Raw genomic sequence first — 11,508 nt, 5'->3', positions numbered from 1 at the left:
AGAGTAGAAGAAAAGCTCAGTGCAGCAAAATATAGAGAGAGCCTTAATGAAAACCCAGTCCAAGCATTCAGAACCTCAGACTGGGCAGAAGGTTCACCTTCCAACAGGACACTGACCCTAAGCACACAGCAAGAGTGGCTTATAGACAACTGTGTGAATGTCCTTGAGTGGCCCAGCCACAGCCTGGGATTGAACCCAATCAAATATTTCTGGAGAAACCTGAAAATGTGCATCTACCCCCATCCAACCTGACAGAGCTTGAGAAGTGAAAAGGTGAGGTGAAGAATAGCAGATAAATGCCAAATGATAATGTGCAAAGCTTGTCACATCATAATCATACACAAAAATATTTGAGGCTGTAAAGGTGCTTCAGCTAAGTACTGAGTTATGCAATGTACTTATTTCAGTTTTTTTTGTAAATTTACAAAGTTGTGACAGTTCTGTTTTTGCGTTGTCATTATGGTGTATAGAGTGTAGGCTGATGTGGGAAAAAAAAGTAATTTAAAGCAGTTTAACATAAGGCTGCAACATAACAAAACTTGAAAAAAAATGAAGGGGTTTGAATACTTTCGCAAGGCACTGTATATACATACATATATGTATATACATATATCTTTAAGGTACTTTTTCTGGTCATTATAGTGCTTATTTAAATAGAAAACATATGTTATATTTTAAATTATATATTATATTATTTGGTCAACTATTCCTACATTTTTCTTACTGTTTACTCACCCACTATATCATCTGACAGGAAGCTCAGTCCGTCAATAGTCCGGTAGGTGTTCTTCTTGTAAATTGGAAACACAATCTCCATCTCCTCATTTCTGAAAAAAACATGTAAATTACAATAAAGAAACAGTTTCTTTGACAACACACACACACACAGAACTGATGGAGAAATCAAACCTTTTCTGTGTGTTTTTACTGAGCTGGATATCAAAGATATACAGCCCGTCATCACAGCCTGACAGGAGGTGCGTGTCTGGAGACGTGGGGAGCAGAGAGAGATGCAGAGGAGTGGAGCCCGTCTCCAGGACTAGCAGCTTACTGTGAGAAAAATAAGAAATAAAACAGCTATGGAAACGTTTGTAACAATGTAAATGCACATTTTAGCATTTCTAAATTAAGTATTAAAAACGTACTGAACAATAAATTATAAATAACCTGATTTTAAAGTTGTAATCATGATCCAGTTCTCCAATGTCCCACAAAAAGATCTTATTTTCATACGTCCCAGCTGTAATTAGAAATAAAGTGATTTTTATTTACATTTATATAGCTCAACTAAGTTATTATTTAGTCACTTAGTCTCTGTGTTCACTGTTTGCTTCACTCACTGAAGAGAAAGCTAGCGTTGCGTGGACTGAAGCGCATAATGGAAATGGCACGTCGACTGGCACGAAACTCTCCAAATGCCAGGTTGACTCGAGGATGGATAAGCTTCACAAGACCCCTCTTACCCCCAGCTGCCAGGATATTGCAGGGACGGGCAGAGCCACCTGTCCTGGACATCAGCACCGTGGACCATGCTAGTGAGAAGAACTCCTACAAGACAACAGTGGATGCAACATTGAATTTACAGGAACTGGATGCCAGTCAAATGCAGCCTGTTTGCTTTTAACGCTTGCAGAACAGGATAGGTTGGATTCTGTGGCATCAGTAGCTATGTTCAGAATGGAATCTCACTACATACAGAATACAGTACACTGTGTTTTTTTATTAATAGAAAATGGAACAGTATGCCAACATTTTATTTTTATTTTTTAACAATCTTAAACTCACATTTTTTTTTAATATTTAATATTACTTCTAGTATGCTCTAGAATTCAACCAACAAATGAGTTTTACCTATATTTTTTACAACATGCAGGCATTTTTCTTTATCAGATATTTTGTCAAATCCGCTGTTTCAAAAATTGCACAAATTGAGAATTTGTTTCCATGAAGACCTATTTCTTTTTCTCCTTTTAGTAAAAGGTGGCCACATTGTACTAATTTGTTCCCTTGTTTTGATTTATTTAAAACTAGGAAACTAACGTAGCCACAATTTACTAAACGAGGGAACAAATTCTTAAATCGTGGCTAAGATATGTCATTTTTACCCGCATGTCATGCTCCGTACATTAATAATTCTGCTAACATGCCATTTTTAACGAACTCTAATGTATTGTATAATTATTCCAGTAAACTTGTTGTCTCTACTCCTTAAAACAAATGATTACATAAATGCAAAGTATATAGACTTGTTATTTGTTTCTCCATTTGAAAACTTTAACTTTTGCAGACTTTGTCAGTTTATTTTGTCTGCTGTTCATTTTATTGTTGCTGTTACTGCTTTTATTATTATTATTTAAAAAAAAAAAAAAGATTTTTAGAAAAATGAAATGTACATGAAAGTACACAAATAAAAGTTTTTAAAAATTGGTTCTGCATGTTGGTTATTAGACATATAAACATACAAATAATCACTTTAGGTTATGAAAAAATCTATATTGGTCTAGTATGTTCATTACAAATAGACAGTCAAGTTGTGAGCATTGCATTGTGGGAAAAAGTATTTCTCTGCATTTTTGGCAGATGTTGGGTCATTCAGGTATTCAATCCATATGGAATATTTGCAAAATATGTACAGGTACATACTGCAGAAATAGCACAACTATGAAAGTAGATATATAGATATCTAGTAGAATAAATAGTAGAACTATAGAAGTATGATTTTCTGAATAGCCAGTGTAGCCACCTAGTGGTCATATACGGTACTGTACAGAGCTTCTTTGCACTCACTCACCTCACCGGGAACCTTGTATTTCTTCAACACGTGTCCTGACTCACAGTCAATCACACACAAAGTTTTCCCTCCACATGTGGCGATTGTCCGAGAACCACCACTCACACCTAACAGATTAAAAACAATGCCAGAACAATTAAAAACGCATTCAAGCATATAACTGATTCAATTTAATTGAATCACATGATAGTGCTCACCACCACCACCACTGCATTCCTGCTGGGGCTCAAAGGCACAGGCCCAAAGCTGAGTGCTGAAGTCATCGGGACTGTCCTGTCGACTGTGACACTGCAAGACATGGAACGGCTGCAGACTCACCGGCTCCTGTAACAGCAGGAGAGAGAGACGCCCATTAACCATGCGCTAATGACTGTGTAATGAGCAATCAACAGTAGACTGAATACAAATACAGTAAAAGCAACAACAGGAATCCACAACTTAAGAGTGATTCTGTGACAATTCACATGCAAATACAAGAATCCGGCCCAATAAGGAAATTGTTGAGACACAAACCTTTGTCAGAATGTTTATTAAAGGTCAAAAAGTTTCAGGCCAACAAAATAGGAGTGTCCAAAATATATATATATATATATATATATATTTTTTTTTTTCTGGAAAAAAAATTCTTTATTTTTACTGAAATAACAAAAAAGCTTATGCCTAACTACTTAAGGTTTTCAAGAATTTTATCCTTCTGGGGCTTTTTTCTTCATCACTTCCTTACCTTGACTTTTTAAATGTTATCTCTCCAAAAAATACCAAAATGAATATGAATTCAGTACGTTTTTAGTTTCTTGTCATAGATTTATATTCAAGTCACTGACACAGAAAACAGATAGAAAAAAACAAGCGTCATGTCTTTGACTCACCCGAGGAACTTTGAGTTTGGCACGGGCAGTTTTCCGAGGTGTCTCGGTTTCTGTTTTGGCAGTTTTCTGTTTGCTCTGTTGAGCTGTAGTCTGATCTTTAGCCGTTTTCCTCGGGCTCTCACATTTAGTTGGTCTTGATGTGGGCGTAGAGATGATAGACTTTGCTGCCTTTCTGGGGCTTTCAGCTTTGCTAGCACCTTTCTGAGAAATATTTTCCAGGCGGCTTGATTTCCTTGGACTACCTTCTGGGGTGTCTACACTGGTCATTCTGGCATGCTTTCTGGGGCTGGGCATTATAGGGTCAGTCTTCTGTGGAGTGCTCATCACTCGTGTGGATTTTTGTGGACTAGCCTCAACCGGAGCAGCATTTGCCAGTCGATTCGACTTTCGTGGACTGGCCTCTGCGGCCACTTCAGAGTTCTTTCTGGTTCTTTTCTGAGGAAGAGGTTACCACCAAGATCACGAGTTCTTCTCTCTGCAGGAGCCTGTGTCATGTAAAAAAATAAATAAATATTGATTTAATGTTTTCAAAAGGTTCCCTCGACACTGCATTAAATTTGGATGGAAGAAAGCATTTTAACTGTATGAAGCCTAACGTATCATATCTGACACAAAATTCTAACCTTTGCTTAAAAACCTGCTGTGCACAATCTTCGACATGCCTTCTTTCTGCTGACTGAAACTGAATACATTTTTAGGGCTTTTTAGTATAATCCTAAAAATATCTTCAGGTTGTGCTTCACGTGTGTTTTAGCTGTGAAATGTTTTCTGATTGTTATAAAGTAAGCTGAGTAATATTTCAAGATAAACACGTACTGGACTGAAGCAACTTAGGTTTATTGATTACACAATATTTTAAAAAAAATCATGTTAAAATGTGAGCATTCAATATGATACATCAGGGTTTTGAGGATCGTTTATTTGTATATCTCAATAAATCATGTATTTCAGTGCATTTTATATTTTGTCCCAACATTAAACTTTTAAACTTAAATAATTCTTAATAAGACATTACTGGGAGATAAAGAATGACAACTGATATTTATGTACATTTTATGCAAGTAATCTGCTGTGTTCTTATAAAGATAACATTGATTTACAAGCTATCAGAATTTGATCATGCTTTTTGGACAGAGACTGCACCAAATTACATATTTTGCTCAGTTTGGGTCACTGAACAAAATTAAAGTGTTTGTCCCTAATGGAGTATGAGCAAAACTTATCCTAGATCATACTATAATGAGCCATAGAAGCCTGATGTATCAAATATGACACTCGACAAAATGATGCTGATGGCTTTACCTCGTTCTCCTTTGTTGGAGTTGTGTCTGTGACCCTGCCTTCTTCTTCACTGCATGTCAGTGACTTCAAATATTCTTTTGCAATCATTTCAATCTAAAAAAGCAGAAATGAGATGAGCTGAAATGCAACCACACTGAAGTAGGGTGACCATACATCCTCTTTTTCTCAGACATGTACTGGCCAGGACTCCTAAATTGTCCAAAATGTCCAGGTTTTGGTTTTGTTTTCCTATTGTTTTCAAACTTGCTGTAGGTTTAGTAACAGTTTGACCAAAAGTGCGCAGGCATTGTACATAAGCAACCAATCATAGCATCCAAAAAGGAGATCGATCTACAGAGAACGGTCAAAACAATGCAAACACATATAGATATAATGTACATGAGGACTGTAAAGAGCATGTCAATAGGAAAATAAAGCCAAAACCCTGACATTTTGGGCAATTTAGAAATCCAGGCCAGGACATGTCTGGGAAAAAAAGGACATATGGTCACCCTAGTGAATGATCTATGATTTCAAAATCTGTGTCAGGAGCAGTAAACACAATATTCGCACTACAGTACCCACCCTCCACTTTGTGTATTCGCTCAAGGAATTAGGGCCATATTTGATTTGGGTGCAAGCAGCATTAACAAAGCACTTCTCCACAGCAGCCAGACTTTGTGCCGTAATGGAATCAGGGATACTGAAGCTTCGTTCCCACACACCAATCACCTAAAGGTTGCCAAAAACACATTCAAGAAACACTGCATAGACAAACTGATACGGTTGAAAGTGATCAGTGGAAGAATCTGTTCTCACCCTCTTCCTGAGGATCTCGGTGCTGCCATGGCGAATATGATGGGCCGTAGAGCTGATATTCTTCCCATTGGACATCCTCAGCTTAGGTAACAGGAAGATCACTTTGTGTTCATCATTGACCTAAAAAAAAAACCCACATAAAACAATTCATAGTTAGAACTAGATCCATAGTGTCTAAAACGCCACTAATAATGCTGTAGATTAAAAAAAAAAAAAAAAAAAAAAAAAAAAAAAAAAAAAAAAAAAAAACATGATTTTTGACGTTAAAATGTGAGGGTTGAATTTCAAAGCAAGATTCTCACTGTGAGGTAGAGGTTGTCCTCTAGTCTAAGTTCCTCTATGTTTCTCAGGGTTTCCAGCGACACTACGTCCTCCATATCATTGTTTGAGCAGTTAAGGATCTTGAGGCAGGGCAGACAGAGGCCTCTGGGAATCTCCTGCAGCATGTTCCCAGACAAATCCAACTGCTCCAGACTACAGAGTTTAGATAGCAGAGGCACAGGCAGATCCTCGCTCTTCAGACCCATGCGTGAGAGACTGTACAGAACAGAGAATACATGAGTATCAGATCATATATTTGAAACAATTCAGTTTTTAACATAAGGGCATTAAAATAGTCTTTTTTATTCTTTAATAAACCATAACACATCACAGTGTGCCTAAGAAACACAAAATAGCTCTCTTACTTGAGGGTCTTGATCTGTTCCAGTTTGTTTGTCCTTGGAGAGCTTTTCTCCAGCAGTATCTTCTCTGTTATTTTCTCCATGGCTGCTGCACGGTGAAAGTTTGAGTATTGTGTCTAATCAGACCTTATAAAGGTGGGCTGTAATGATAACGGGCTTCAGAGACTTAGTAAAACTTCTGCTATTGGACGTTTAGGTGTCAGAACCACAATGCATCTGGTATTGTTATGTAATGATACAGGACAAGTGGCCTATTCACGCCCTATGGGGTCTCTGAACACAGGAACCATGCCATGAAACTTTTGTAGAGACTAGAGAACATCATTTGCATCCAATAAATACTGGGAAAAAGCCAAGTAAACAAATAAAATGTGTGGTTATAATTCCGAAATAAATTTTTAAAAACTATAAATTAAAATCTTTAAAGGTTTAAACTGACATTGTTTACACAAAGCGAATTTGAAAATGTGAAATGACGAAGTAGTTTACATGTTGTTTGTTTTCTTAATAATCCATTTATTAAGTGCTTAATACAATCGATTGCTGAATTCGTAACTGCATGTTTTAGCATGTTCATAGTGCAGTTGCGTTTTGTTTTTATAAATTAAAGTTTCACAGACAAATTTATTTGGGGTTTAACGTTCTCTAATGTACATGCAGGGCAAGTGATCTTTAAATATGCAATACTCGCAGTCATGTGGATTACAACTGCAGATCGTTTCCCCCGCAAAATACATATGAACTTTGACCAGCTTTGACGTAGGGGCATTTCCAAGGGGCCCCAATAAGTCTTAAGTTATTTAAATGTAGTTATATTAATTAATGATTTAATGTAAAAGGCTCACAAATAATAGGGCATCTTTGCTAAACCATAAGGCCCCTTGGATAACATTATATATGGCATGACACCACTCAAAATAACAAGGAAAAACAATAAAAAAATTTTTAAATAAAATTATAACTTTATAGGTGGATCCTGTTGCAACACACAACACATAGACAGATAGAGAGAGTGTAAGCAAAGTAAAAAGCCTTTATTCTAAGACAGGGCTACATATTGAAAAGACACCAATCCATATCAGCCCAAGCAGGCCTTCGGCAGGGTGTTAGACCTGACGAAGGCCTGCTTAGGCTGATACGCTTATTTTTGACATTTTGTTCCCTTTCTGAAGCACCCATAGTTTTGCCTGTGAGTACCTGATGCGCTCCTGGTCAAGAGTTTTTCTTTGAATAAAACAATTTCACTTTAAGGGAATGGTTAAATCATGGATACATAAAGAAAAAAGGCTAGTTTTATTTATTTTTGCATCTCATATCATATCCATTATTCATTCACAAAATAAGAACACAGAATAAAAAGAATATGCATTTATTTAAAATTAAGAGTTAAAAATAATCACTTTACAGTTGTGTGTACAGAAAACTGTACATACATTCACATATCAAAGTAAAGGCAATTTATAAAGGTATACCTTTAAAGCTCAGTGCTATATCTAACAACTCTGAGCCCAGTTTCTCCTGCTTCCCTCCCTGTAGAAACTCCTCAGACAGCTCCCGGAAGGTGCTGCACACTCTGCGCCCCTGAATGTCTTTCCTGTGGATGGCATGTTTCCACCGATGACGTGCTTCTCCATAGAGTACAATCAATGATCTGCGTGGTAAATGCACAGCCACTCGCACTTCTCCATCGTCTATGTCTCCCCAGCCTTGATCTAAACTCATCGTGAGGACAGTGTCTGAGAGCAGGTTAACGGTGACCAGGTGCTCTCCCCACAGCCAGCTATCATCTAAATGAGGGTCAATCGCAGAGCCTCTGAGGGGATCATAGTCTAGGTTGCATTGCTCTACTGGTTTGAAGGAGGCCAATTGAGGTGCCTTTGACATCCTGTCCACCAGTTGACGACTGATAGCAGGCAGGCCAGTAAAGTTTCCCACATGGACACGATGTTTCTTGAAGTTTACCTTTGGCCCAAAGTCCTGTGGCGATATATATACACACACATACTGTTATTTGGATGTTATTACAAAAGAACTGGTTTACAACTTTTATAACCTCACATTAACTGAGAAACTAAATGAAAATTCTGAACTAAACAGCAACAATCCTAAAAGGAAAAAAAAAAATTTCACAATGTCTTCTACCTATGGAAGCTTGTTTTTGCCACAGAATAAAATAACGAAAAAAGGTAATTGTGACTTTTTTTCTCACAATTCTGAATTTATCCGAATTATTCTGACGTTCACAACCACTTAAAGATCACACTGCTAAGAAATAAAAGGTTAAAGGAATGCATTTAGTAGTTTACGCTCACAATTCACCTGTTTTCGACGGCCTGATTGAGATTCTCTCCAGACATCTTGATCCATTCTAGCAATCAGTTCATTCTCTTCATATTCTGACACAAAATTCTCCCACAAAAATATTCCAGGAAATGCAAAGGACTGTTGAGTGCCGCTTTCCTCCTCTCGGACTGCTGACTTTGACACTGGATCATAGGTGAAATCATAAAGTATCTGCAACAGAATATATCATTTTTTCATATATACACTACTGAGGTTAGTATTTTTTAAGAAAATAATACTTCTGCAAGGATGCATGAAATTGATCAAAAGTGACAGTAAAGACATTTATAACGTTAAAAAGAATCCTTAAAAATGTATCAATGTTTTCACAAAAATATTAAGCAGCACAACTGTTTTCAACATGAGAAATGTTTCTTGAGCAGCAAATCAGCCTTGGTGCGCTTAAGAGAATTATTTCAAAAACAATATTACGGTCAACAAACTTTTGAACGAAAGTGTGTTTAGCTTATTATTAGCACAAGTTTGAGAGTCAGGGCAGAAAAAAGGTCTGTCTGAATTTGATTGGAGAACCCAGTTCGACTCAGTTGCTGCTGATGGCGATAGACAGCGTCGGCTCATTTTAGCGCAAAATCCGCGTGTCAAGACGATCGCTTGTTAACGTAGTGTTGTGGACTCACCAGCTCGTTCTTCTGTAGTAAATGTTGTTTAGACTCCTCCGCCTCGCATCTCAGGCATGTTCTTATTCCTTTACAACCACAGTTAATATTCTGCATCTCTCCAGTAGCCATCAAGTTACATCTGTGCATCAATTTAATGCGTCCCCTACGAAACAACTGAAGGTCCGAAATAGTTCCCACATTGAAAGCTACGAGTTTAACAAATCCATGAAACAATAAAGCCACAATGTTGAGATTCAAATAAATGCAAGTTATTGTATTTCATTACAAAAGTCCATTTATTAATAACAAAAAATAAACTACATCACAAATGAGTGGGACAATGAAGAGGAAATGATTTCCTTGTACACAAATTTGGTGTGATGAAATATTTTCAAAGAATGTTCAGATTTGATCATTTCATTATACCAACATGCTTGGTTAGAAAATCAATATTGGAGAAGGAACTCCACAGATCTTAAACTCAATGTTGTTAGAAGCTGGTAAAGATCTATTATTCATTATGAGAGATTGTCAACTGACCTCATAATATTTCATGAAAATAAAAAAATGGGAATATTGTAGCCCATTATAGAAACCGAGTTCTCAAGATTTACAATTCAGTCCATTGTGAATCAGTTGTTGTGTTCCAATGGAGTGTGATGGTCTTCATTCTATTCCCTCTTGTTTGTCTTTGATGGCAACCTACAATAAAAGTCACGTCAATTTCTGGAATATACAACACAGACTCCTCAACACAACAATTCTCATTCACTAATAATTGTGTGGATCATTTGTACTAAAACAGGAGCACTTCTTACGAAAAATTCTAATTTACAACACAAACATTTGTTCTTTACCTGGTTCTAATGTTAATGAATTTGGAGTATTTTAAATGAGCGGCAACATGCCTGAGGTTAATAATTTGCATAAAACATGCCCAAATCTTATCCATAAACTGCCTTTCGTTACTCTCACCAAACATATGCCACCCTCTAAAGATGCACTAAGAGTATGCACAGCAAGATATTCAAACAATGCCAAGTAAGCCATCATTAAACACACAAACAGCTGTTCATTCAATTTAAAATTATTGCACCAAATCTGGGTGTGAACAGGACTTTATACACTTAAATGTCATACCTGGAGTTCTAGATTGTTCAAATCCATTACTACATGTATAAGCAATAGTAATAGTGATGCTTGCCTTAGCAAACACCACTAATAAAACACAGCACCCCTCACTGAACTGAAACAGACTGCTATGTACATGTCACATACCCTGAATCGCTCCTCCAGAAGGGACAGTTCACTGATCAGATCAGTGATGGCATTAGTGAAGGCTTCCTGGGGACTGTAGTCTGGTGTCGACTGAACACGGATCACTATCTTGTGCTCCAGAGGATGAGGAACCTTATATCCAGCAAACAGCACCTGAGGGTCCTTCAGCAGTTGCCTTACACAAAAGTGTCAAAGGTTGAATACACAAACCAACAGAGCATCACAGTGATCACAATGACTCAGATATGTTTGGCCATCAGATGCTTGTGCACTTACGACCGGATGATGTTCCCCAGTGTGTGATCCTCTTTATTCAGTGTAAACAGACATGCATTTGGCACCTTGGTGTCTTTTACTATTGTGATCCTGTAAAGGAAGTTGAACAGGGATATTAGGTGATTGCTTCCCTTTACAAACAGTACTGTGAGGGTGCCATGGTACAACGATGGTAATTATACGGTACTTTGAAATAAACACTATAGTTATTTACATGGTGTACTAAAAAATGTCATGGTACAATGTCCAAAAACAAAATAAAAAGCGAAGTCTGAGGTATCTATATAGTGATGTAATGAGAACAAAAGCTAGTCAGACTCCTAACAGATAGACTTACTACTTGTCGTTAGCCAACAAGCTAAACACTTTGCAAGCTAACTCCTGTATTCCAGCTGACTGACTTTGTTTCATTACAGCTTTAAGTTAGTTCAGTTAGTATCACGTAAAAGTTAAAACTGCGGTGTACTGCACTTACTTCTTTTCTCCCTCAAATAGCAAAAACGACTCGAATGCCGGTGGCGCGTTCATCCTGTTTGAAACCCTGCAGC

General features: G+C 37.3%; 2 protein-coding genes across 2 annotated transcripts in view; both read right to left on the bottom strand.

The window, feature by feature from the left end:
* LOC107712122 (leucine-rich repeat and WD repeat-containing protein 1-like) overlaps positions 1 to 11,018 on the bottom strand; it is a 13,406-nt gene extending 2,388 nt beyond the window's left edge. The window contains 14 exon segments of the mRNA XM_016517266.1: positions 736 to 827; positions 910 to 1,050; positions 1,168 to 1,240; positions 1,341 to 1,548; positions 2,792 to 2,898; positions 2,995 to 3,115; positions 3,661 to 4,106; positions 4,109 to 4,133; positions 4,963 to 5,055; positions 5,527 to 5,673; positions 5,761 to 5,880; positions 6,063 to 6,297; positions 6,447 to 6,531; positions 11,009 to 11,018. Of these exon segments, the coding sequence (XP_016372752.1) occupies positions 736 to 827; positions 910 to 1,050; positions 1,168 to 1,240; positions 1,341 to 1,548; positions 2,792 to 2,898; positions 2,995 to 3,115; positions 3,661 to 4,106; positions 4,109 to 4,133; positions 4,963 to 5,055; positions 5,527 to 5,673; positions 5,761 to 5,880; positions 6,063 to 6,297; positions 6,447 to 6,531; positions 11,009 to 11,018 (1,903 nt within the window).
* Positions 7,741 to 9,613, bottom strand: LOC107712145 (alpha-ketoglutarate-dependent dioxygenase alkB homolog 4-like). Its single transcript, XM_016517290.1, has 3 exons — positions 9,425 to 9,613; positions 8,763 to 8,957; positions 7,741 to 8,420 (listed from the first exon to the last, which is right to left on the bottom strand). The coding sequence occupies exons 1-3, from the start codon at positions 9,551 to 9,553 to the stop codon at positions 7,902 to 7,904; spliced, it is 843 nt and encodes a 280-aa protein (XP_016372776.1). The 5' UTR covers positions 9,554 to 9,613; the 3' UTR covers positions 7,741 to 7,901.
* Positions 11,019 to 11,508: the final 490 nt, after the last annotated feature.

The sequence above is a fragment of the Sinocyclocheilus rhinocerous genome, unplaced genomic scaffold, assembly GCF_001515625.1.
Source record: "Sinocyclocheilus rhinocerous isolate Xijiao unplaced genomic scaffold, SAMN03320098_v1.1 scaffold1319, whole genome shotgun sequence".
Classification (NCBI taxonomy): domain Eukaryota; kingdom Metazoa; phylum Chordata; class Actinopteri; order Cypriniformes; family Cyprinidae; genus Sinocyclocheilus; species Sinocyclocheilus rhinocerous.
The sequence above is the reverse complement of the archived record's forward strand: the minus strand, read 5'-3'. Positions and strand labels throughout refer to the sequence as shown.